A 27,024-nucleotide genomic window follows, 5' to 3' on the forward strand; every position below is an offset into this window, starting at 1 on the left:
TGTGTGTGTGTGTGGGGGGGGGGGGGGGGCACATGCTTATGTCTCATGAGCCGTTTTCACACATGCTTACAGGAAAATTTCCTGTAAATCAATATCGGCCATTTCCCGGAATTTCCCTTCACACCTGAGCGCTCGAATGTGTGAATATAGTCGTCAAATAGCCTGTATGTTGGGGGGGGGGGCTTATTTTGGGCATCGGCAAAACTCCGATGGTGAAATAAGTTCGCTTGTCACACAATAAATCACACTCGTTTGACTTAAGAGCAATTGTATCACATTCGCTCATGGGCTGCAGTGCAGAGTAGTATCCAGGCAGCGTCAAGCCAGCGTAATAAACACAGCCGATTTCCCCCCTCCCCTCTCTGCTCGAGAGAGGCCAGTCCTTCAGTCCTCCGCACTTCGCAGCAGCCCGGCACAGGACAGACGCAGCGAGAATGGCAGCGGCTTGCAAGCCGCCCAGCGCTTGTATGTATGTAGAGAAAGCAAATGCACGAAGCGAAATGTGGAAGTAGTTTGCTTTGATGTGCGCGAATGATTAGATGATGCACGCTGGAAGTGAACATTAAGCAACGTGTGTACACCTTGCCCATGAGAGAAGGACCGGCAAATGACTGGACCCGTTTCACACTTGTGTCCCTTATCGCGGCATACCGCTCTTCTGACTGGCTCGAAACTGGTGAAAAGTCCGCGATGACGGGGTCGCGTTTATACCGGAAAACAACTTTCACACTCCAAGGCATTAGACCGCTTTCCGGTCATTTAACGGTAAAAAGCAAAAAACGGCTATGGTGTATACTCCCTGGATTTGACCTGTTTTCATTTGGATCTCCAAATGTTGGAAAGGAAAATAAAATAAAAGTGACAATCTGATTGGACTTCCAGTTTGGGGAACTGGCTGGAAGATCAGTAACATAGCAGGCCATGACCATGGGGCCCAGAGAGGGCCGTTGATTTTCATTGAACTTATTTTTCTACAATCCCAAGGGACATGTGGTTTTATTGGAAAGGCATGTTCCTAAATCTGTCCTAAAGGAGAGCGGTAGAGAGAGACTCGATGCTGCAGAGAAAGCAGAAAGCACCTCCATAAGAAGCACCTGAAGATGTGCTTCAGAACGTCCAATGTGGAAATGAAATGCAGGCTAGGCGTGAAAGAAATGAGATTGAAAGAGTAGGGGGCGGGGCTAGAGTAGACATGGGTTTTCCTCGCTCAGAATGGGCCCCCTAAAGGGGGGTAACTACGCTCGACAGTAAGCATGATCGCCGTCTGCGGCCCCTTGTGTTGGTGTGTTGTGTTGTAACTTGTTTGTAAGGTTTGATATCGGTATGAATATCGATATCAATGTGGGGGTTGTCTGTGTTTGTGTGGGGGGTGGAGGGGTGTCTGTGTGTGTCGGGGGGGGGGGGGGGGTTGTGGGTGGGTGGCATGGGAGGGTGGGAGTGGCGTCGTATTGGTCACGCAGGGCCTCAAATACATCAGGCCTTTGGGGCCTTTGTTGGATGGCTTGAGCCTTTGGGGGGTCGGTAAAACCTCTTTGGGGGAGGCGCAAAAAAGTCCTCTCTGCAGGAAAAGCCCTGAGCAGAGGAGAGAACCTGCACAGTACTGCATCCAGCCAGCAGAGGAGAGAACCTGCACAGTACTGCATCCAGCCAGCAGAGGAGAGAACCTGCACAGTACTGCATCCAGCCAGCACAACATCACAGTGGATTAGTGGCGTTAGGGCTGCCTGGCCCCTAACTATGTACACAGCCCCCTGATGGGCAAAGGGCAGTGGGGGATGGGCAGGTCAATGCCACCAGCATACATGCTGTTATGCTGCTATTCATGTCAGCTGCATAAAGGTGACGGGACAGCCCCAGAGTCCAACGGCTTCTCTTTTGCCCTTTCTTCTTCTTCATCTACTGTTCTTCTCATTTTATTATTCCTTATTTTATGTATCCATCCATGAGCAATTTGGGGTATGTGACTGAACATCTCTCTGCTACCAGTGGGGAACAGTGGCTAGGACTTTGCCACAGCTTTTCTGTGCATAATTAACAGTGCAGTAAATTGTGACTCCTTCACTCACCCCAACTATCACCCATCGAAACATTTTCAATATCATATCTTCAAAGTTGCAATACATTATTATTTTTTTCATCCTTAGACTTGGAGTCATCAAAACGTAATTAAGTCATGTGGACATCCACTTGAGGCAGCTGTTGGGGAAAATTAAATATGGATTAAAACTGTCAAATTAAAATGTTTTTATTTTTGTATTTTTTTAAAAAAATCTGTCACTGATTTGGACAAAGTTATTGATTATACAGCTGGTAACCATGTCGTCGTCGTCGTCGTCGTCAGCGTGTCTTCCCCCAAGGAAAAGATGAGTTATCTCCACCACACAAACAAGCCACTAACCCCTCTCTCATGTCCATGTTTCAGGCGGGCCGGAAGGACAGGAGTGATGCCTTGAACACTGCCATCGACAGGATGACAAAGAAGACCAGGGACCTGCGCAGACAGGTTGGTTTCCTCTTCTCTCTCACTCCATCTCTCATGTAAGCACACAGTCATTAATGTAAAAATATCAGTTTTCCTTGCTAGAACAGAGAGAATATATGTTTTTCTGCAGTCCAGCTAATATAGCTGTCTTGCTATCCCTCGTACTAAGCTACTGTCTACCGTGTATGGTGTGCCTTGTAGTCTGGTCTACAAGCTGTGCTGTAAGATGTCGGGATGACTTTGACGGTGCCTTTTCCCCCCATTTCTTTCTTCACAGCTGCGTAAAGCTGTAATGGACCACGTCTCCGACTCCTTCCTGGAAACCAACGTTCCCCTCCTGGTCCTGATTGAAGCCGCCAAGAACGGCAACGAGAAGGAAGTCAAGGAGTATGCACAGGTGTTCCGCGAACACGCCAATAAGCTGATCGAGGTTTGTCGCTTTTTTCAATTGTTTTGAAATAAGAAAAGCACACTGCGACTCGAATACAGCGAGCGTTCAGATTCCCCCGAGAAACAACTTTTGACTGCCGCGCCTCAGAACACGGCAAGCTGTGATGCTTCTTCCTTTTGTATGAAAACTCTCTAAAAGTTGAAAATATTGTCAGTTATATAGTTGGATAAAACGCATCTCTCACTTTCACTCTCTCTCACCACATACACGCACACGCGCGTGCACGCACACACACACGCGCGCGCACACACACACACACACACACACCCACAGACTTTATATTTATAGCAGCATTCTGTAAATTGAAGAGGCTGCACTCTGATATCGTGATGTGTAGCGGGCAAACACATTGGTATGGACGCTCACATCAACAAATCACATTTTTAAGCCTAGCCAAAGGAGCAAATCTATCCCAAGTCCAAGGTTAAGTGCTACCTCTTGGAACATGTTTTCATTGCCTCAACAGTAAGATGTCCTGCTTCTTATTGACTGACTGCGTAAATAAAGCTGTCCTCTGCCACAATGATATTGAGAGAGATAGATGTCTCATGAGGGGCCTTTTGCATCTGTCCCGTACTCCCTCACTGTGGCTAGTGAGTGTCATCTCCTTAATCGAGGGTCCTCCTTTAGGAACGGCTGTGGCTTTTAAGTCTCCAGCGCTGCAGCACTAGAAGAACCCAATGCAGACATGAGAGACGAGGGAAAGCGAAGGTCCTCCAGCTGGTAACCAGCTGACAGTAGCATTAGCTGTCCTCATTAGTGCTCTTTCAATCCATCTCCTGAGCGCCTGTGTCACAGTGTCATAGGCTGACATTTGGAAGTGACTCCCCCCCCCCCCCCCCCCCCCCCCCCCCCCCCCCCGTGGGCGGCTGGCCCAGAGTGTAGCCGGGTGGGTTGGCGGAAGGCAGAGAGGCACTGAGGAAGCCACTGAAGCATCAGTGGGAAGAGGGGACCACACTGGGGAGGGAGCGGTCCCTCCAGTGGCTCCTGGAGGCCTGAGTGTCAGAAGAGGCATTAGAGGATGACATACATCGATGGGACTCCCGTAACATTCCACTACTTGCTATGATGAGCGTTGACACGAGTTAGCCGTGATACTGGAGCAATAGGATGAATAGTTTTGGCTCGTAAATGGATTGAATAAAAACCGATTTCATTATATTTATAACATTTTTGAATTTTAGTTGCTGGGCACAATGGTATATGATGGAGCCCTTCTCACAATGAACTTGGATACTTACTGTATGTATTGAATCAGGCTATGTTGTTTGTTCATACATACAGTATACAATAAAAAAAATGAAAATCCAGGTAAGTATTTCAGTAGCATAAGTAACACTATCCTTTACAAATAACTTGCAATTCAACATTGAATGCCAAGTACTTAACACTGAAATGCCAACACGTTGGGGCACATGTATGACTATTCTATACTACATTTTTTAATGAGAATGTTAATGCATTCAGGAATTTGATGATACCAAAAGGTTGTGTTATTTCCTTTGAGCAGGTTATAATGGGCGAATTTTGCTTTTTGGAACTGAAGTTTGATTCAAGGCCAGTCTTTGCTGGAAAGCCATGGATGACTATCAATGTAGTTGTGCAGTTGTCAGTGGTCCTTTTTTCAAGCTAGCAACGTAGCAAAAGTAAGTCAGAACTTTGGAAGTTGACAGTTTTGCTGCCCATTCCATTCTATGCAGACATCTCAACTAGCAAGTGAGTTAACTAATTAGGCGGTAAACAAAAATGCTTTCACCCTTTGGTCAGCTTCATTCAGGAGGCTGAGAGGGAGAGAGATGAGTGAGAGAAGCCATGGCATGTTTGCAGTTGGAGATGCCAAAACACAGGGGAGATGAAACATTTTCCCTAAGCTACTGTAACTTCTAGGTAGCAGATAAGTATGCTCTGTATAATTCAAACTACTGCCATCTGTGTTCTTAGTGCCACGAGCTGTTGTCTGGGCAGTTTTTCCATGAAAAGTAAGTCACTATCATAAAGAGAAGCCAGTAAAAAGGCGTGATTGGAAATGTGGCATCGCACGACTGTTTTGTTGCAAGACGCAAACTATCGTTTATTTACACTGATCAGCTGTTAAAGACAACAGTGACTACAGAACGTTTTGTTTGTTTTAGTTTTTATTGTTTGAAAGCACGCACTGATGCAATGGAAGCTATTGTCCTGAAGATCACACAGAAGAACAGATCTTTTTAGATCAAGGGCAAACTGAAAAGAATCAAGAGCTACCGTAAATGGAAAGATGTCAGCTCCTGCTGGTAAGGCAGAGGTTCTGCCTTACAGGATCAACAGACCCCAGCCTCTCCTTCTTGTCCCTCCTGGTCTTCTAAATAGACAGTTTGGCAGCCCTATACACAAAGTTGATAAGCCGGCTTCTTAATTTTCTTATATTTGGAATAAAAAATAAACACCTCAAGAGAAAAGGTCTTCACCACCAGGCCCTGCACTTGTCTCAATTAGACTAAACCAAGCACACTCTGTGAACACATGTGACACAGTCTCAGGCTTTAAGCAGAAGTACAACCCATCCCAGTGCTTGGAGCCAGGTGTCCCATATACCTATTTGTTGCTGTTGCCCCATGCACAATCCTCCACTGGGGGTCAGCCATCCATTTTTCACCCGGTGCTTTGTGCAGGGAGTGCCAGCTACCTTTTTTGGGGAATGGTCTGGACCAGAATGTTCTGACCGTCCTGATGCCTTCATCCATCCATCCCTGCCAGAGCGTCAGTGCACCACCTTCTTTCCTCCCACCTCCCACGTCAGCTCTGGCAAGGCATGGATGTCATTTGGACATTAATTATACATAAACACTGGATGAGCGAATGTCACTCATCAACTCGATGGAAGGCCAGCCAGAGTTTTCTTAGCATCGCACCAACTTATTCCACATGCAATGCAAAAAAAAAATCTGCTTTGCTAGCTCAATCTAATTATACCTAAAGTAATCGCCGGGTGTCACAGGGTAGCCACTGCAGTTGCAAAGCTTAGCAAGACTGTGTAGCGACTGACTGACCTGAATTTAGCTCCTGATCAACACATGAAAAATAACCTGCCACCTCACACGTTTTTCTCCAGTCTAGGGCTGCAGCTATCGATTATTTTAGTAATCAAGTATTCTACAGATTATTCCATCGACTAACCGGATAAATACTTTAGCTTTATTAAAGAGCAATAGTAAATAATAATAATAAATAAAAATCTTCAGTATAGTCTACACAGCTGTGAGCAGGCTTGGACACATTAATGCTAGTGTTATCATTGATGTTTGCCCTAACCCTCGACAAGAGGGACACATTCACAGGTGAGACGCAGGTGAGACGCAACAGCTTTGATTTGACATGCAGTGTTTTCTGAGGCTCTACAACATTGATTGATTGCTGTCTCATGTATGCTCTGATGAAGGTCTCATAGACCGAAAGCTTAGCAATAAAGTGAGCCTTTTTGCATAGATCTACGTGTACAGAATCCTTTCTTTTTATTTTGTACTCGTCTACGCTTCCAGCACCTTGACAAAGATTGAGCCGGGTGGAGCGGTAGTAGTTCTCTTCCATAAACGCCGAAAAATAAAACAAAGACAAGAAAAGAGAATGTAAGAGAAAAATACCATCATCGGATATCAGCCCAAGGCTCATGCCACAACCAGCCCCTTCTTTAGCTGCACCCTAAAAGCTGTCAGAGAAGTTGAAGACTTCAACGACGGAGACAGGGAGTTCCAAAATGTGAGGCCTCTAAATCTTATACAGAATTGGTGTTTGAATGTTTGACAGTAAGATAAATCAAAATCCTGTTTTCGACTGGTTTGGTATGAAGGAAAGTCAGATGTGTGAAGGAAACCGTATGAAGGAAAAGTGGAACATTTTGTTTGCAGTTTAAGTATTTGAACATGAACATGCATGTTTGGAATACGTTCATCTTATCAATTGTCACATGGAATATTTCTTAAAGAGGGGTGCAGATGGTTCATGAGAGTTAGACTGGCAAATCATTCTCAAGAATCTCTTTTGGATGAAGTAATTTAGTAAGAAAAGATTGATGTGTATAATACTTTGCTACCAACCCACATTAAATTGTAAGCCCAATTAAACCATTCCTGTACCCTCGAATCAGCAGAGCAGCATTGTTCTTTTAAGCCATTATTCATCAGAACACGGAGCTGAATGACGGCATGAGTCTGCCCGGGTTTCATTTACATTCCCATTGAATGTCAACTTCTGACAAAAATTAAATGTTCTTGCATATATTTAAAAAAGACATGAAACAACAGAATTAGCGCGATGCGTCCAGACAAATATAGCGCGCCGGTCTTTATGTATTCAATTGAATCAGTCAGAGATAATCTGGCAGTAGAGACGTTGAAAATGACAGAGCTGTTCATAGCCTACAGGGCCAACGTGAGCTTGTGGTTTACACTGCAGTTGCAGTGGGATGAGTTCAGATCAATGTCTTTACTTCGTATCAAAGACGTAGCAAACATTGTTTGGTGGGATACACAGTTACACACTCTTCCTGTTTTGTTTGTTACTCCCGTCTGATTTCTATCTCAGCTGCGTGTCGGAGGCCCCGCTCTGATAGAACTTTTATGTGCCGTGCAAATGGCGGCGTTTCAGCCAGCCAGCAGGCAACATCAGCTGAGGTACAATGACAATGTTAGCTTGTCCAAAACAGCCTGAAGGACAGGCAGAGATGATCAACGAACAAGAGAGGCAACTATCTTTTCCAATGTAGGTTATTGGCATTTGTCGAGCTTGATATGAAACGGCTTATTGTGCATTATCATTTGAATTTATAATCTTCGTGTTAGCTTTCGCTGCAAAGTGATCAGTCTTCATACTTGTGTGTATCAGTCTATGCGCTCACGCACACTGAATGTGGAAAAGCATGCACACACTGCTGGAAAAGAATCTTGGGGGAAACACTATGAGTGATGATGAGGCATGAAATGTATGGGTTGTATTAATTATATAGTATAGTATACATAATTGTTTAATATGGTCTCGTCTGTATTTTATTTCTAACAAAGTCACACTTGTCTGAAATTATAAGTCACACGTTGAAAACAAACGTATCAAATTGATTTACAGTGCAGTAACCATTGACAATGTTACAAGCCATGTGCTAACTTCAGCCGATGCGTTTTAATAGATTTTGGAGTGAATTATGCTGCGTTCACATGGGACAAGATAGACTGCACATGGCATTTGTGGGACGACGACACAGGGTAAAAACACCGGTGGTTAACTCTTCGTTGTCTCTGCCATTCCTCTTCATTCACATGCTATGTAACTGTAGGTAACATCCGGTTGTGATTCTGTAGCGGCAAGAGGCAATTTTTTTTTTTTTTTTTTTTTACTGCTGACAAGTGACGTTTGCTGTTGCCCGTATCGTCCCAGCCTCACCTGACCTAACCTTGCTGTCCTCCTCTCGTCTAGTAAAATGATCTCCGCTGGTCACTCTGCCATCTCTCGTGTCCCATGTGAATGCGGCGTTAGTCGCCTGAACAACCCCCTCCTCCCATCCTTGACACTTTGATTGAATGGCATGATTTACAGCATGGCAAATGCTATGAATGGCATGAATTGACTCAAGGACAGGATTTCATCAGCTGGCTAACTGCATCCTGTCCCTCTATTCCTAAATGGCTACCATTTCCACTGGCTTCACAGCAGGAGCGAGAGAAAGACAGATATGTTATGTGTGTGGGCTGAATGTATGCCTATAGATCATGAGGATAAACAGATGAGAGTGTGTGTGTGTGTGTGTGTGTGTGTGTGTGTGTGTGTGTGTGTGTCATGTCCCTCCCTCCCTCTCTCTCTCTGGTCACTGAATGTTCTCCCTGTGGTCCATGGACGTCTGTTTGCATGGTTATGTAGGATATGTTTACATCAATACTTCAATGCCTTGCTGCTAGCACACTGGCATAAGTGCCTGTCATCAGAGCTGGTATCCAGGTTTTTAGCGTTTCAGCAGAATTCTCTGGAGGTGGGGCGGGGGAGTGGTGGAGTGCTTCTTGAAGGATTGAGGAGACCCGAGACAGAGGGAGGAGGAGAGGAGCCTTCAGAGATGCTGATCCAGTCTGCCACTCTTGTGGCCAGTGATGCGTTCACTACCAGACAGTGGCCTCAATCAATGCTCAGTTTAACTCTACATTTAAGTCTCTCTCTCCCTGCTTTTTAGATTTGGTTCAACAACTCCATAAAACTTGACATAGAAGGTACCTAATGGAAACTGGCATTAAGGGCCAGAATTTGATCACAACAGTGTTTTCAAGATGTCTTTGTCATAGATAACATTGGAGCACATTTTCTACCCGGCGTTGGGTAATCCGATTTTGGCACAATAGCTCAAATGCTAAAGCATTCTGGCGCTACGTTGTTGCCAGCACATTCCAACCGAACAAACGGCTACCTTTTAAATTCTCTGACCTAAATTTGTTGAACACGAGTGGATTCATGATGTTGCCCTGCCCTCTGGCCGGTGCAAAAATGTTTAGAAATGACATTGTTGGACAGCTTGATTTGTTGGTCAATACAACAAAATTTACTCTCAAACTATAAACGTTGGCAGCAGGGGAGGGGGACTTGCTTAGCTCAGCACTTCCCGTTCTCGGCGGGCCGCTGGGCTTTTTGAAAGTGTCAGGAATATTTGCCTCTGTGATTCCAGGAGGGTAATGGCCGTGTGGCAGCCTGGTGCTTTAATCATGGAGAAGAACCTCTTCCTTGAACTATCAAGCAACCATTTGAATTGTGATAAATTAGCTATTCTTGTGGAAAACAAACATACAACTGTTGTTCATCCATTCATCCAACAGCTTAGCTTCTGTTCCCCCTCTCCTCTCCCTCCCTCTGTGTGTTCCCCTCTCCTCTCCCTCTGTGCCATCATTTTAGTGGTTTTATGAGGTAATCGCCAGCGGGGGGGTTATGTTCCACAGGGATTGCTAGTGTGTTCTAATAGAAATGGAAGCATCTCTGAGCCAGGCTGAGGCTAGCATAGCTCACCTACCTACGATGCTTTACAGCAGGGATACTCAACTTGCTTTGCCCGGGAGCCACTTTCGTGAAATGATAGAAGGCCAGGGGCCAGTTAATAAACAAACAATATACATTTTTCTGTATCAGATTGTAGGTTTTTGGGGTGTCAGCCGGAGTTTAGTCTGACAATGTTGTGCACACCAGATAGTTAGGTTAAGTACATACGGTACATAAGTGCCTGGGTAGCGAGCAGCAGACGGCGGTATTTGACAATTTAGCAGCTAAATCATAGATTATTGAAAGCTATTCCATATTCCAGACTGAAATGCTATAACAGAAGTGGAGTATTGGCCAGAATGACATGAACATTTGGACACTTATTCAGCAGGTATCTTGCATGTTGCGTTCAGGTGCACTGTAAAAAAAAACAAAAAAACATTGTGGCCCGCGGGCCGCAAGTTGAGTATCACTGCTTTACAGTATGTAAACGCATTTCTCCTGCTCTCATTCACTCTCTCTAATGTTAACTCCTCTAATTGTTTGTTTAGGTGGCCAACCTGGCATGCTCCATCTCCAACAACGAGGAGGGAGTGAAGCTGGTCCGTATGGCAGCCTCCCAGCTGGAAACCCTCTGCCCACAGGTAACTGATCGACCGTCATGCCCCAACCCCCACACCCATTCTGTGCCCCACTCCCCTGTGCCGGACCCATTCAACCTCTTTGAATCGGTCAATGCCCATCCCCCCATTTAGCCTTGCCAAGCCGCCATCCCTGGCCCAGAACCCTGCAGTTCTACACCTTAGATCTTTTGTCAACTCCCATTTGTCTGGCCCTGCCCTAGGTGTTTCATTTAATGAATGTAGTGCTAGACAAATCAGATAGTCAGGAAATAATAACCCTGAAAGTAATAGACTTGTTGCCCGTGTTGCCAACGTTGAGCTTATCTCCTCATACCTGCCTGGCTGTGCCAGCTCGCAGTCCCTGATCTCTCTACACCCACTTAGCTCTGCCAGCCCTCTCCTGTGTGCTGCCACTGCTCTTTATATTCTCATCTAATGACTCTCATTCATCCTCAGCTCTGATATGCACAGATGTGCTTCTCCACACACGCACGCACGCGCACACACACGCACGCACGCACGCACACACACACACTCTCACACACACACACACACACACACACACACACACACAAACAAACAAAACAAGCAGCTATTCATTTTATTTCATTCAGTCCTTCAAAACACTCCATGTCCCTAATCACTCTCAGGAATGAATTGACTTGGCGCCACCGTCCAAACGCTGGTCTCTGAGGTGGGGGTGGAGGGGGGGGGGGTGTAGCCTGCCATGCAATCAACCTCTGCTAATGTTGTGGCTGAGGGCTCTGCTGTCATGTGACTGAAGCTGTGTTCACACCGAGATATTTATTTTTCTCTCTGTCGCTCGATTCAACCCTTTGGAATCGCTCTGTCGCTGTGTTTAAATCGCTCGTCAACAGGCACAATAATTGACGGACATCTGGGGGCTATAACGTTACGCAATTTCATGATATTTGTCCACTACGAGCCACCGTAGTTGTTTACAAGCTAAGCCTATCAGCGTGCTTCTAACGCGAGCTCTATACCGGTAGTACAGATTTCACTTCATGTCAGCTGTCAGCCTGTCAATCAGCTGTCAATCAGCGTGTTCCAAGCCAGTGTGATCCTTGACTCACTCTCACACGGCAGCCAATCAGCATTGAACAGCGAGCGACTGATGCCAGCGTAATTTCGCTCGAGTTGGGATATTTCATCTCGGGCGACGAGCAAATTTTCTCCCCATCGCTCTGTCTCTGTCGCTCGGACGCCCAGCGATTTTTCTCCCGGGCGAATATACGCTCAATCGCTCGTTTGCATTGACTTTGTATGTAAACTCGATGCCAGCGAAAAACTTTTAATAGGTCGGTGTGAACGCAGCTTGAGGGCTCTGCTGTCATGTGACTGAGGGCTCTGCTGTCATGGGGCATTAACGGTTGTAATTGGGTGATTGCAGGTGATTAACGCGGCGTTGGCCCTGGCTGCCAAGCCCAACAGCAAGGTGGCCCAGGACAACATGGATCTGTTCAAGGAGCAGTGGGAGAAGCAGGTCCGCGTCCTCACCGACGCCGTCGATGACATCACATCCATTGATGACTTCCTGTGTGTGTCTGGTGAGTGGTCCTCATTTGCATGTTTTTAAAGATGGGGAAAGAGAACCGTTTTAATGGCACACTCTTAATTGGCAGACTGGCGCCTGAGCTGGTCACTATTTAGATACAAGCATTTAAAGAGCATTGATAAGAGGAGAGAAAGAGCTTTGCAGCAGCAGTGGTATTAGTCTTCTCTTGATGAGAGCCATATGTACAAAGGCTGATTGGACTCTACAAGCTAGACGAAAGCACCAGCAGAGCTAGGTGTGGAATTGACGTCCTGTCACGTGTGTTAAGGCACACAAATGGCTTGTCAGGCATGGCCTTAAAGAGTTCTCATTAAGCATTGAGCAGAGTGACTCCCCTCACCTCCAACCAAGGACAGACTGCAGTTTACACAGCAGACATTTGCATTTTACAGGCTGCCCGTTAATAAGCTGTGTGAGCATTTGTCTTGGGTCTTCTCCCTCCTGCCCTTGTACTTCCCATTAGCCGTCCCAAGTCCATGACAATGCAAACACAGCATGACGGATGAGCGTCTCCTGCTTATGCTCGTTCTCATCGCTACCGGCGCCAGCTTGTCCCGTCTTTGTTTTAAGAGTGTTCTAGGTCACAGAGTGAAAACACCTCAGTATTCATTCTCTGTTGAATCTGCATACCACCACCTGTGCATCCCCGGCAAACCCCGTGGCATCTTTGTGTGTTTGATTAATTAACAGCTAACTGCATAATTTTATTTATTTTTCTCTCCAGAGAACCACATCCTGGAGGATGTGAATAAGTGTGTGATCGCTCTTCAGGAGAAGGATGTTGACGGTTTGGATCGCACCGCCGGGGCTATTCGAGGCCGTGCTGCCAGGGTGGTCCACGTGGTCACCTCAGAAATGGACAACTATGAGCCTGGAGTCTACACTGAGAAGGTCCTGGAAGCCACCAAGCTCCTCACTAACACAGGTAACCACAGAACCAGAGGCACCATGTAGAGAGCCATAGAACACAAACCTTGCTATATTTAGTGCTGGACCACAATTGAACATCCATTTTGTGGGGAAATTATTCTTTTTAACATTGGGACTTTTTATGAGAAAATCAAGTGAGCAACTCGTGGTATATTTTTTGTATTTTAATTTTGACTGTCAGTCAATGGCACGGGCAATATAGGCTGTCACCTAGGGCAACAGCTGGTTAGGGGCAGCAGAGCACTTAATTTATTCAAAGTGCTTCCTGTACTGTGCGCTCATGCCGTGCGCCCTGGTAGGCGTGGCAAAGTACTGTTTTATTTATTAATATTATGTTAATTTCAAGTAGTTCCCTTCCTGCACACGTGCGGGGCGCCCCTTCAACTGTGCTGCACTGTCGCCGCCCTCCTCTCCTCCTCCCACTTCGTGCTGGCTCACTGTCGCCTCACAGCTGGAAAGTCCTGGGTTCAATTGGGCTATCTCGTGAAAGGGCCTTTCTGTGTGGAGTTTGCATGTTCTCCCCGTGCTCCCCTGGGGTTCCTCCATACAACATCGGTATGTCCCCCTACTAAAAACAGAAGATCATCACCTGACCAGCGACGCCAGGCAGGATGTCCCGCCCCGTGTTCCGGTCCTGTGTTCTGGTCCGCAGTGTTTTCGTTCCCCCATAGTAATGCAGCAGTAGGCAGCCTAACCTCACCAGTTGCTACGAGTTAGAGGAAAAATAAGAAGCACGGCCATACCAAACAAAGTATTCAAAGAAGTGCTTGAAGAAACTTTGCCGGATCCATAACATTACAGTACAGCACTTTGGTTCCTACGTTCCGGGTCATAGATTTCCTTAAGTTTCACTTTCCTGACATCAATAGAATTTGAAATATATTTTAGCAGTGGAATATACAGAGGCAGACGTGGTCCCGAGCCTCCGTCTTGCACTGGTGGAGGAGTGGAGGGAGCGGTGAGAGGTTTGGAACCTGACCATAGATTGAAGGTACAGAGGGGCTGTCTGGTGTACTGCCCTGTAGGCCAGAACCAGTGTTTTGAATTTAATGCGTGCCGAGATGGGAAGCCAGTGAAGGTCCCGGAAGAGGAGAGTGACATGAGAGAATTTGGGTTGGTTGAATACCAGACAGGCTGCAGCGTTCTGAATGAGCTGAAGCGGTCGGATGGCTGCAGCAGGTAGCCCAGCCAGAAGAACATTGCAGTAGTCCAGGCGAGAGATGACAAGTGCCTGGACCAGGAGTTGTGTTGCTTCCCTTGTGAGAAACGGACGGATTTCAAAACAATAAGGGTCAGTGTCAAGTGCCAATCATACCCATACCACCCTAAGCATGCAACCTACGGCATCAAATAAACTAGGAGCGCCACTGACTTGCACTTCAGGCTCTGGTCTAAAGGCCACTGAGTTCAGTTTGTTTAACGGTCTGTCAACTATCATTATGAATGCATCATTGTGATATCTAGTATCAAAATCTGATACAACCCAGCTGATTGTTTTTATGTATTGGCTATAGGTTGTTTGTTTCAACTCTAATCCATTTATTTATTATTTATTATTATTTACCCCCCCATAAATAATGTATACATATTTGCTTTAGACTGTGCATGTTTTGAAAGCATCTGGGTAGCAGTCATGCCTGCATATAATTGTTGTAATGTTTACAATACAAGTGAGGGGTGGCAGCAGCAGAGCCAATTATAAATTACTACGTTAATCAGGCATGTGAAGAAACATTAGTAGGAGTAATAGTTCTAACAGGTAGTAGGTGTTACAAACAGAAGGGGTGGAAAACACAAACGGATATTGAGCCGACGAATATCTTCTCTTGTCAAAGGTCCGGTGTGACCAGTAACACTGGTGTTGTCACCAGTGTTGTCAGGCCTAGTTGAGTTACTGATTCAAAACACGTCAGCTTTTAATTTTTAATTAGTCTGTAAAAAGCACGTTGACATTGTGTTATTTTCGATGTCGCAGTGCCAGTGACAAAAAAAATCATAATTAATTTTGAATTCACACTTTACCACAAAATGCAGAATTTAATACTTTATGAAGTCGCTGTACATATTCAACAGATATCAAACTGGGCTGGCCATCTGCCAGCTGCCTGACATTTGAATAGTTGTCTGTGAGCAGACCTTTATTTATTTATATTTTCGCAAGGTACACACTTTTGTATTTTTATATGGAGATAAATATGAGGTAGACTTATAAATAATAAATAAATATGTTGTCAAAATATTCTATTTTAAATCAGACTTTCTATTTATTACCACACAAATACAAATTGAATACTCTATACACATTTCATTTCCAGCTCATCAAGAACTCTGGGGAAAATATGTCCATGCTGCCAAATAACAAACCGTTTATGCTTTATACAAATCCTTGCCATCACTTTTGATCTAGGTTAAAAATATATATATTTTCCTTTATGCACACAGTTCATTTAGTTTGACTGTTAACAATTATTGTAACATACATATTAATAAGCTTAGCTAATTGTAAGTAAATGTCCCACATGTTAAGAAGCCTAGTAGAAGAATGATCAGTTATGACACAAATGACAGAAAATATGACTCTATTCCAAGAAGAACGAGGAGTGTAAAAACCAATACAAGTCCTAACAGACAGAATACGACACATGAAATGAAACAAAAGTACAGCCCGCACACGAAAAGCTGCTCCCATGCTCTATAATTTATTAGCACCCAAGACCACCATCCCATTACAATATTTTAAGCGGCACATCTTTAGCGATGTTCAGCATTTCTAATGAGATTTTGGGAATAGATTCTCATAATGGCTAATGGAACATATTACAATATTGAATTATTTTAGTCATCCATTTTGAAAGTAAAATGAAGCATAAAAACACATTTCCAACTGTAGCTTGAAGAAATTTAACAAGTTATGTCTTATCTAAATATAGACATGTGATACCTTGCCATCTCCTGTGGTTGATGCCGAATTACATCAATAGGTATTTTCCATTGGCACTTTTGGCTGTGCCGTGCCATGCTGATTTGCCTTTCATTTACCAAATTTAACGCGTCGAGCTGTGTTTGAAATGGACGTTCTCCGTAGTGGGGCCAAAGCGCGCTGAACTGTGGTGATGGTGTCTCGCCAACCCCTGACGGCCTCCCTTCTCTCCCTCAAACAGCTGTGTTGCGAGCAGTTGCGAGACACTCGTGTCCGTCAAGTTGTGTCTTTAGACTTTGTGCGGTTTCCCTACTTGAAAGAGGTAGATGCATCTACTCTTGACGATTTCACTGGATTCCACTCAATGACCCAAACGTCTTTTCTATTTCCACCTTTTATTTTGGCAGGTGTGGAAGTTTAGTTTGAGTTGTATTAGTTTAACTTGTAATTTCCATTAACCATTAGATGTAGACATCAGGACGTTCAGGATTAGCATTAGCCGTTTAGCACGCCACGTTGTGCGGCCGTGTTTATTCTCTGTATATGTCCCTGCAGGCAGGCCTAAACCTTTTTCTTAATGCACAAAATCAAATCCTCTCCCTTTTCCTTGCTGCGTCCGCTCCTACAATATCCACTCCTCCATCCCTACATACACGCCTCGACCACACAAAGGCCCAAATACAGAATGAGAAAGACTATGAATGCAAATGTGCGCTGCGGAGCCCTCTGGTGCAAACCATTATTATCATCAATGGGGCAAAATACATGCCCACTGGGACAGCTTTGTGAAACATACTAGAGGAAAGCTGCAACTGAATGCAGTGAATCAAGGGTGTACTCCCTCTCGGCATGTTGCCTCCCTTCCCCTTGCAACCCCCAGCTTGAACGCCATGTAGAAAGTAGGGGTGCACCGATCACGTTTTTTGCCACCGATCACCGATTGCCGATCACCTATGAGAAATATCTGCCCAACCGATCATCGACCGATCACCGATTACCGATCACCGATATATATATATATAATATATATTTATTTATTTATTTTGTAAGCAGCTATAGCAGTCTATTATAGAACAGTTTCCATTTTACATAGGCTATAGGCCTACATTTCATGCATCAAATTGAAAGTGCAGCACATTTTCTTTTTTTTTCTACATCAATATTTTATACTGTGTAGGCTAAAGGAAACCGCCAACATGATTTTTGTGTGTGAGATAATTGGAGCACAAGACTGTGTTGAACTAAATTGCTAGTAGTTCAGCCCAGTTCCCTCAGTTCAGTTTATAAAAGAACAAAAATCATTCCACTTCGGGATTTCCATGTTACCAGTTCAATGCAGTTCAGTTCACTCAACAAAAATACTAAATTTTCCGGGATTGCCCTGTTACACAAGAAAAATAAGTTCGACCCAAGGAAACTATTTTATCGATTAAGCTAAAGCGGCTAAAGCTAACCGGAGCTATTAACGTTAGGAGGATACACGCAAATATGGATCAAACACGAACTTAACAGCATGCAAATGCCTCGGTAGGCGGGAGGACTGGAGGTAACTTCTCTGCTGAGTCTGCTCATCACCAGCTGATTTGTGTGATTCAAAGACGCAAGGGGTGTGTTGACAGTCTGGTGTGGTGTGTGGAGGTGAGTACACTGACGAAAGCAAAGCGTGTGCTTTGCAACACAATGATATAAACGTTAGAGCACAATATGAAAGATAGACATTGAAGCCATGAAAATGGGCTGCCTCATGTTTCTCACGTGCAGCATGATCGGCTATGCAATCGGCGACAATAAAGTAATATCTGCAATCAGCAGATCACATATTTGAGGTCAAAATCGGCCGATACAGATTGCGTGTCGATCGATCGGTGCACCCCTAGTAGAAAGCAATACATAAGCAAGTAGACAAACAGGGCAAAACCTATTCCAACTGTCAAATGTCAGGTCTCGTCACACTTGGCTTTATTTACTATTCAGAGGCCAAACTGTTTTGTTTCCTCAGTTTCAATTCACAGTGAGGAATCTTTTATTTTTCTGCAGAGCAGAATCGGGGCCCCTTGCTAGTTCTCTTTGAGGGGCTCATTGATATCAATTGGAAAAGTGTCTCTTGAAGGCGTCTATGTTTATGGTTTATGTCAAGAAGCATTTGATAGCCTGTAACCTTGAGGGAATGTGGCAAATATGGATTAGAGAAGGGAAGCGGTGCTGCAGTAGACAGAGGCACCGCTGCTCCAGTAAGCTCTCATCATAGTACCCAAGGTTTCAGTACCCCAAATATGGCTCGAGCCAACCTGAGGAAGCCCACAATGCCAAAACCCGTTGTTCGTCCCAATATTTCATATGAATGAAACACAAAGAAATGATTTGAACACTCTTGGTCTGTGCTGGATTACTTGAATCTTGAATGTTATATTGTTCCTGCTCTAGCTGCACTGTGGATTAGTGGCACAGCTGTGCACAGGACACCCATAGATTCTCATACCCCATTGGCTGTGTTGTTGTGTGTGGGCGGGGTGGGGCGTAGGACACCCATATATTCTCATACCCCATTGGCTGTGTTGGTGAGTGTGTGTGTGTGTGGGTGGTGGCTGGTCGTGGGGTTTATGTAACATTTATTTCTGTCCATGTCAAAGATTTTTGTCATATGTTGATGCAGTATAACCCATGCCATGCCTCACTCTCAAATCAGAGAAAGGAAACCGTTTCCTTAAAAACAGGATATGTAAACAACAGTGTGCGCCGTGCGGCCTCGGTTCTGTTTTACTGAGCCTATTTTGGTTCTGTACCTATCTGCACTCACTGTGGTGACTCCTCATTGATATTGCTTCTCTCTCTCTCTCTCTCATCCTCCCTCCTACCCCGTGGTCCCTGCTCTCTCTCTCTCATCCTCCCTCCTACCCCGTGGTCCCTGCTCTCTCTCTCTCATCCTCCCTCCTACCTCGTGGTCCCTGCTCTCTCTCTCTCTCATCCTCCCTCCTACCCCGTGGTCCCTGCTCTCTCTCTCATCCTCCCTCCTACCCCGTGGTCCCTGCTCTCTCTCTCTCATCCTCCCTCCTACCTCGTGGTCCCTGCTCTCTCTCTCTCATCCTCCCTCCTACCCCGTGGCCCCTGCTCTCTCTCTCATCCTCCCTCCTACCCCGTGGTCCCTGCTCTCTCTCTCATCCTCCCTCCTACCCCGTGGTCCCTGCTCTCTCTCTCTCTCATCCTCCCTCCTACCCCGTGGTCCCTGCTCTCTCTCTCTCATCCTCCCTCCTACCCCGTGGTCCCTGCTCTCTCTCTCTCTCATCCTCCCTCCTACCCCGTGGTCCCTGCTCTCTCTCTCTCCCATCCTCCCTCCTACCCCGTGGTCCCTGCTCTCTCCCTCCCTCCCTCCTACCCCGTGGTCCCTGCTCTCTCCCTCCCTCCCTCCTACCCCGTGGTCCCTGCTCTCTCTCTCCCTCCCTCCCTCCTACCCCGTGGTCCCTGCTCCTTCAGTCATGCCACGGTTCACGGAGCAGGTGGAAGCTGCAGTGGAGGCCCTGAGTGCAAACCCCACGCTGCCTGTGGATGAGAACGAGTTCATCGACGCTTCCCGCCTGGTGTACGATGGCGTTCGCGACATTCGCAAGGCTGTCCTCATGATCAGGGTAAGTAAAACACCACCACACTGTTTTGGTGGACACTTGATTTTGCCCCCCCCCTCTGCACCACAGGAGAACTCCGCCCTGCCGGGAGTATAAAAGCAGACTATATTTTCAAGCTTAAATCACACCTTTAGTCTGTCTTACTCTGAATCAAGCCTGGAGAGTGCAAGCAGCACTGTCCTCCCTCTCCCCCGCTGAGCTGGGACAGAGTCCAACCTGTCGGGACTAAAATAATGTTCCAGTATGTGCCTTCGCTATGCATAGAAAGCTTTACCTTTAGCATTGCTTATCATTGAGCACCATCTCCTTGAGAGCCATCTACAGAGGTTAAGATTCATTGACTTGGGACTGCATTAACTTGGTTGGGGACCATTTAAACAATTTACACAAAGATTAGCCCTTTTATCACCACCATTATGTTCTTGAGCATTGTTGTATAAAGCCAAATGTAGGGCCCTATGAAATCAGTTTTTTTGGTCTTTTTTTTTTTTATGTTATAATTTTCCTGACTTATGCATTTTATGGTTTATGCTAATTTTATCATCAGAAAGAGTGTCTAATAATGTGAATGAATAAAACATAAACAATTTAATAAGATATAACGTAATGATACAACACAAAATTGCACTACTTATCAAGTGCTTCAATACAGAGTTAAAACAAATGCCTACCAAAAAAATTACAATAATACAACCACAAAGTCCTGAATAAATTCTCATCTTGAATTTGCTTGAATCTGCACTAGTAATGGTTGTTTGAAGTAGGGCTAGAAGTGGCTAGAAGTCGCAGCATGACGTCCTACGATAATTTCCATATCAATATAAAAGGCTGCACTTTTTATGCACGCCGTGGTGTAGCCCACTTTTAATAAGTGCTGACTCCACCCGCCCGGGCCCGTACGCCGGTAAGCAATGCCAACTGGACCCCCTATCCTGCAGTCCTGCTCGCAGCGGAGGGAAGGGGGCTGCGCTGTGCGGGAAGCGCTCTGATCATCAGACCTCTCTGGACAAGACAAGCAAGTGGAGAAAACCGGCATCGGCCATACCAATTTATTGGCTTTTGAATTCAACACATGAACATGGCTTCCCATGGTCAGAAAAAGTCGCCAGATCGCTTTTGAGATATAAAATTGTTATATAATAATATTAATATAATATAAAATATTCTGCGATATTCCACGTTTTTCCAGTTGATAGCATCCTATTGATTTACTATCATAGGGCCTTACACATGATGCTCTCTCCACCACGGCTGATGCTCTCTCCACCACGTTTAATTGTAATTGTATGCTAGTGACTTTATATGCATGTGTGGCACCAGAAAGCCCAATGATTAACATGTCTCAGGCACGAGCCGACCTAATTGAGCACGCTTGCAGTATAGAGTAACAACAGCCTAGTTGTCTGTGGGTTAATGGCGTTTGCTTGAGTAGACCCATAACTGGGGCAGATGGTACTTAGGTACCACTGGAGCGTTAGCTAATTGACTGACAATGAGCTAACAACAAAACCCACTACAGCTGTGAAGAGACATGGATAACTCTTAATGTCTTATTGTTTTACGATGTTAACCACTTAAAACCACCATATTTAATTTCTCCTCTATTTAGAAGTAGAATTGGTCATTTGCTTAAACTGCTTCTCATGTCTGGTTCATTGTATTATGCTATCTTCCATTATTTTTGCTGCTTTAATCCATTGAATTGGAAGCGTTGGTCGTGACAGCACCGTGTGCGTTCACGTTGACAGTGTTGCTCCCAAACTACTGTACTTGGCCTCCCATTAATAATGCTGCTCAGACTTAGACAAACACCAAACGAGAGGGCCACCATTATGCAGTATTTGCATTATAATAAGCAATTGATTTCAAATGGAGGATTTAATTAGCATTCTTAAGTTGGGGTGAGAGCCAGAGAACTACATTCAATTTCCCCTCTGCCCCTGTTCCACTCTTGTTATCCAGATTGATTAAGCCGTTAACATGGGGCCCGTTGGGCTGGCTGCACGCTACCTGGTGGGGTGTGTGTGCTGTGTGCTGTGGTTCCATCACAGGTTCAGTCTACCATTGACTGAGACCAGGAGATCTCTGCTGATCTCTGAACCTTTCTGAATGTGGGGGTGGGGGGGGGTGGAATTTCAGCATCAGGTGTGAGAGGTAATTACCACACGTTTTATAGTGTTATTATTATTCGTCAGGAAAGAGCTCCGCTGCTCAGCAGGTTAGCGTGCCTATTTCCAACAGCCTCTCCACGGGAGTCAGTTTATTCTTAATTGTTGTTGAGCTATAATTGTGCTCGCAGTTATGTGCATAACACACAGGCAGACTTTATCTTGTAGGGAAAAGAAAGAAACAAGAAAAGTGTATCAGAAATGTTAACTTCTGGGCTTCTTGCTTCTTGCTGGCCACCCTCCCCTCCCTTCTGTGAGGGGAGTCTGGCAGCGCTGGTCACGATTCTGCAATTGCGGTGGGCGGCACTTAGCGTCAATGCCCTTGGAAAATAGTTTCCAACAATCCAACTTGCCATTTTCAGCGTGTAGCAAGTTAGCAACAAGCTAGCATGTAGGTTTCTTCCGTTAGCTTGCTAGCCAGTTAGCATTGTTGTTTTCACTTCGGCGGCCGGGAACATTTACAGCGACACACAGATGAGGAGGGAGTGGAAGCCGCTCTGATTGACATGGTCGGAGCCAATGACAGAGCTTGTAAGCAGTGAGCGGAAATCCGGCGGTGACTGAAATGGACGCCTCCAATGGGAGAGCAGCTGTAGATCAGGGGCAGGGTTTATGCCAGCAGCCTGTTTCCATGCAGCCAGACTCCTCTCATGGAAGTCTACTCCAAAGGGCATGTTCACACACACACACTCTCTACCACGCTCACGTGCACACGCTTCTCAGTGAGCTACTCTTCAATAGGAGCAGACAAGTGTGTGGTTGGGGCTACTTAAGACAGACAGAGTCTTTAACCTCTGTAAATGCAGCACTGGCAGCCCGTGTTGGACGTCCCCTGGATGTTTGACAGGAGGACAGAGCCCTCTCCCACCTACAGCGACATCAGAGAAGACGCCTTCCAGACATCAAACAAACCGTCTCAAAGTCAGGGAGCTGCGGCCAGCGAGACACAGAGGGCAGCTGTCGCTACCTCTTGATTTGTACAGTATGTCGCAGCCCAAGGTGATTTTGCCTGCTCTGTCAAAAAATGAAAAGACCACCTACTGCTTGGCTCGCAGAGGGTGGGTGCCAAATGTCACAGGGAGAATACAAATGGTTGAGTTCGATACGGGACTTTTCAATATGTTGAATTTGTGATAAGTCTAAAATGTTGGTACTTCTCTGATATCACAGTAAACAAGAAAGAAACCATCAGGCAATGCCACGGAGCAATCACTGTGCTTTAACCATGAGTTACTGGAGACGACCATAACGTCAATATCACTAACTTAAGAAAATAACGCCGCATCTCAACCCGTAACTCTTTAATGATAACAGATAACCAAATGAATATATCTAGGACTTCACGAAAAAATGTGCAGCGTCATTTTGGACTTGTAACCAGAAGAACATAAAATAAAACGGAACACATCAGCGTTCAGCCAACGTTGGGTTTGTTACAGTAGGACTATGCCTACTGCTGCTGCTAAGTAACAAGTCAAATAGTTCCTTATTTTGCTCCTGGCACCGCTTTCCCCGAACCATTTATGGTGGACTGGGATTTAGTTCAAAGGATGGTGGACTGATTGACACTGCTATAATTCAGCTCTTTGAATTTTGCGCTGACCGCTACAGTTCACTGTCAAAAGACAGACTGCAACTCGCTCTATTCTAATCTTCCTTCTGTTATTGCAACCCAAATGTCATCCACATCATGTATCCACCCTCTGTAGGTGGCACTGACATGGAAATCCAGCTTGTAGAACACACAGTGCAAGTATCAAATGTTTATCAAATTAAGTATTGAATAAAATATTTTGCAAACGTATCAATATAGTATTAAAATGTCATTTATTGTGACAGTGCTACGACTACTATCCAACCCCTTTGTTTAAATGCAAGCTATCTTTGTCACCTCTCTAGTGGACTCAGTTCTCAGCCTCTAAACGCTTCGCTCAATTAGAGACAATCTCCCAGCTTTCGTTGCTAAAACTGGGTGGAAACAATTTGTTCTAATTATTATTATTATTTTAAATACTGCATTGCAGAACCAATCCAAAGTCTTTAGGGTGGCCCTTCGTGCAGAAGGGCCGGTGACATGCAGCAGCAGAAGTCATCGGATCTGCTTGTAGACAAATAAAACTGAATCAAATAATGTGATGTTGCTCGAGTCGGGGCATCCATTTTCAGTGTTTTTAAAAGGCTCTCTGCGTGTTAAAAATGATTTGGTGTATCTCCAGTTTGTTTCCCTATGGGCGGATAATTGTGGGCGGCGCATCATTTCCGGTAACGTAGATTTGTTAACCGCCGCTCTCGGTCTTGCGATTCGTAGGCGGAGATCTCCAATTGTCTGGTGGCATGGGCGAGACTACCTCTCTTTAGTTTCCCATTGGGCACCCACCATGGAGGAGTTATCATTTGTGAAACAAACTCCCACGTTCACACAGGTGATCTGTTGCACAGCCCACAGCAGCCCACTGAACAGCATTGTCTGGGCTTTGAAAGAGATGCCTGTGAGCCGCCACTGTTTTGTATCTGAGACCATACCCCCCTCTTCTCCCCTGGGCACAACAGCATCTCTGTATTCCATAAAGGAAAGTAAGGTTGTTCAGAGACCTTCAGCTATTTTTAGATGTGAGCGCTCCAAATCCATTACAGAGGGGGGGAAGTATTGAGACAGTTGGATAAGCACAAGTAGCAGCAGAGGCGTGATAATAATGCACCTTTATCCGTCCGCATCATTTCCCCCCCCCTCGCCTACATCGCGACTAAATACATTTTCCTGTCAGTCAGTTTGATATTTTCCTTTAAGCATGACCTGCTAAGAAAGACATTCCTTTGCATGCTTTGAGCGTTTATGGAAGAATGGCTGCTGGTGGCTTTGCTTTGCATTCAAAGCCAGGAAGGGGTTAAGGATCAGGGATAAAGTAACAGCAGACATACTATAGGAGCACCACTCATGCTTCCCCCCCCTCCCTCCTCTGCACATCACAGATAGCTGCGACAGATGGGACTCTGATTGAAGCGTTTTACTCCCAGTATGCTTGGTACCAGCTCATACCTCCATGTTCCCTCTCAGAATGCACAGGCAGCACATTACACTTGATTTACAAATTCATTTACAGTTTCCTGTAGCAAGATATGGAAAAGAAGACATTCATCTGATGCTGCCCGAGCTGGCAGCGCCAAGGCATTTGTCATAGATCATAAGCAGGCTCGTTTTTTTAACTGTTCAAATGGCTCTTTTACACAATTTTTTTTTTCTTGTCTGCTCCCATCCCAACTACTTTCTTCCCTTCTTTCCATCAACCTCATCACTTTGTCCATCTTCTTCTGTCCATCTCGCTCTTTCGTCTGTCCCTCCTTCATGTCCCTCCCTTCCTCTGTCCTGTCTCCCGCTCACTTGTAGACTCCAGAGGAGCTGGATGACTCTGACTTTGAGACAGAGGACTTCGACGTTCGCAGCAGGACCAGCGTGCAGACAGAGGATGACCCCACGTTTAACGGCCAGAGTGCCAGGGTGAGTTGTCCCATGGCTGCACAGGCAATCAGCAGACACATCTTGTACCATCCTGAACCGGGCTCCCTACACATCTAGAATATACCCTGTTAATGTTAATCTTCGTTTGTGACATAAAATCACACGTGAAGATAGGCCCTTTTCACAGTGGCCATTTTGTGTCGAAAAAGCAGGGTAAACACAGGTGCAAGCAAAACGGTAATGAGGGTTTCCAACTTCCATGATTGGAAGATGGAAACCCCCATTACTGTTTTGCTGATCATGATTGTGTCACTGATTATATATTACACCGAAATTGTAATCTCTGGGGTCCCTAGATTTTTGTGACGTTAACGTTGGGTTCACAAGCCAAAAAAGGGTTGGGAACCCCTGTTCTAACCAGAGGTTTCTGTTTTATTCTGGCTCACTTTACGCTGCTCGGAGTTGATGACATTTGCAGCTCCAGTCTGCGACTCACCGCTGTGTATAAACACGGAATCAAAGGCCAGAACGCTCAAAGACAGTTTGCCGTTTTTATGCAGAGACCGTTGTCGTCTGAATGTGGCCTAAGTCATTATCTATCACCAACTGAGTTAACACAATGGTGATTGAGCCTATTGATGGAGGCCTTTGCATTTTCAGGATTGCAGCATTTATCAATTGGGTGTCTGTGGTGGTGACACAGATGATGCAACACTGTTTGGATCTCACCTGAAATTACCGCTCATTGCCATAGATGTCGCCAAAGAGAACAAAACTGAAATCTTCAAGATTATCATCACTTAAAACATTCTCATAAGCTTGCCTAATATCCTTTTGCTATTGAGTTGAATTTTGAACTGTAATCACTTGCCTCTTTGTCAACATAGCCTAATCCTCCAATACATCAGTGTAGTGAGTCAATATAGTAGAATTAAATACCATCAAGAACACTGCATTATCTAAAAACATCTAATATCTCTGTTTTCTTTTGACCACTCTGCCATTGAAGACGAGAGGAATGGAGTTTGTATTACTGCTACACTGCAGTTATGCTAACCCCCTAACCCTCTACCACCTCCCCCACACGTACTGTTGACGAGTTATGTACAGTTGGCCTGGAACCATGGCTAATGTGCACCTCATATTCATAAAGAGTCTCTCCTCACGCAACTCTTAAGGACAACTAGGTCTCTTATGTTGATATAACACAAAATTTAATGTATGCATACATCTACTATGCAACGTGTACCCTGCTCTGTACTTGAAGTCGGTACTATAGTTCATATTGTTCTGATGCTGAGTCCCACATGCCTGCACTGCACGTAGGTAGCAACACTCACACATTAACATTCATAAGGCTTGACTTGCTTTCCAGCATGAATATTGCTGTTGACCAAGTCATAGTATATACCTTGTTTTCTTCAACATAGCTCCAACTTTGTACACATTTTGTGTTACATAAACTTTACTGCAGCTGCAGGTCTGTATAAAATAGTATAAAACAAGTACACCTTATCTTTTGCAAGCTGAAATTGAAAGTTCTCCTTCCTTGGTGGTTTTAAAATAACGTTCCACCTGTCGTTTTTGGACTTTTCCCTCTTTCTAATATTTATTCTTCTAATATAATATTTCTCTCTAGCAAGGACTTCATGCTGATTGTTATTTGGGTATAATGTTCTAGCCTTAGAGTGGATTTGGGTTGGTGTTTGATATGTTGAATGTGCAGGTCATGCTTTTCTAGCATACAGTGTCCCATCTGAAAATGCCCATGGCACACAATTAGGGCTGTTCGATTTTGCCTAAAACTAAAATTGAC

At 45.0% G+C, this 27,024-nt stretch overlaps 1 protein-coding gene across 1 annotated transcript in view; it reads left to right on the forward strand.

The window, feature by feature from the left end:
* ctnna1 (catenin (cadherin-associated protein), alpha 1) overlaps positions 1-27,024 on the forward strand; it is a 126,625-nt gene that overhangs the window by 60,089 nt on the left and 39,512 nt on the right. The window contains exons 8-14 of the mRNA XM_083652215.1: positions 2,423-2,503; positions 2,760-2,912; positions 10,466-10,558; positions 11,949-12,105; positions 12,838-13,038; positions 19,435-19,586; positions 25,137-25,247. Coding sequence (XP_083508341.1) covers positions 2,423-2,503; positions 2,760-2,912; positions 10,466-10,558; positions 11,949-12,105; positions 12,838-13,038; positions 19,435-19,586; positions 25,137-25,247 — 948 coding nt within the window. The remainder of the gene's footprint in view (positions 1-2,422; positions 2,504-2,759; positions 2,913-10,465; positions 10,559-11,948; positions 12,106-12,837; positions 13,039-19,434; positions 19,587-25,136; positions 25,248-27,024) is intronic.

The sequence above is a fragment of the Poromitra crassiceps genome (assembly GCF_964638095.1).
Source record: "Poromitra crassiceps genome assembly, chromosome: 15".
Classification (NCBI taxonomy): Eukaryota; Metazoa; Chordata; class Actinopteri; order Beryciformes; family Melamphaidae; genus Poromitra; species Poromitra crassiceps.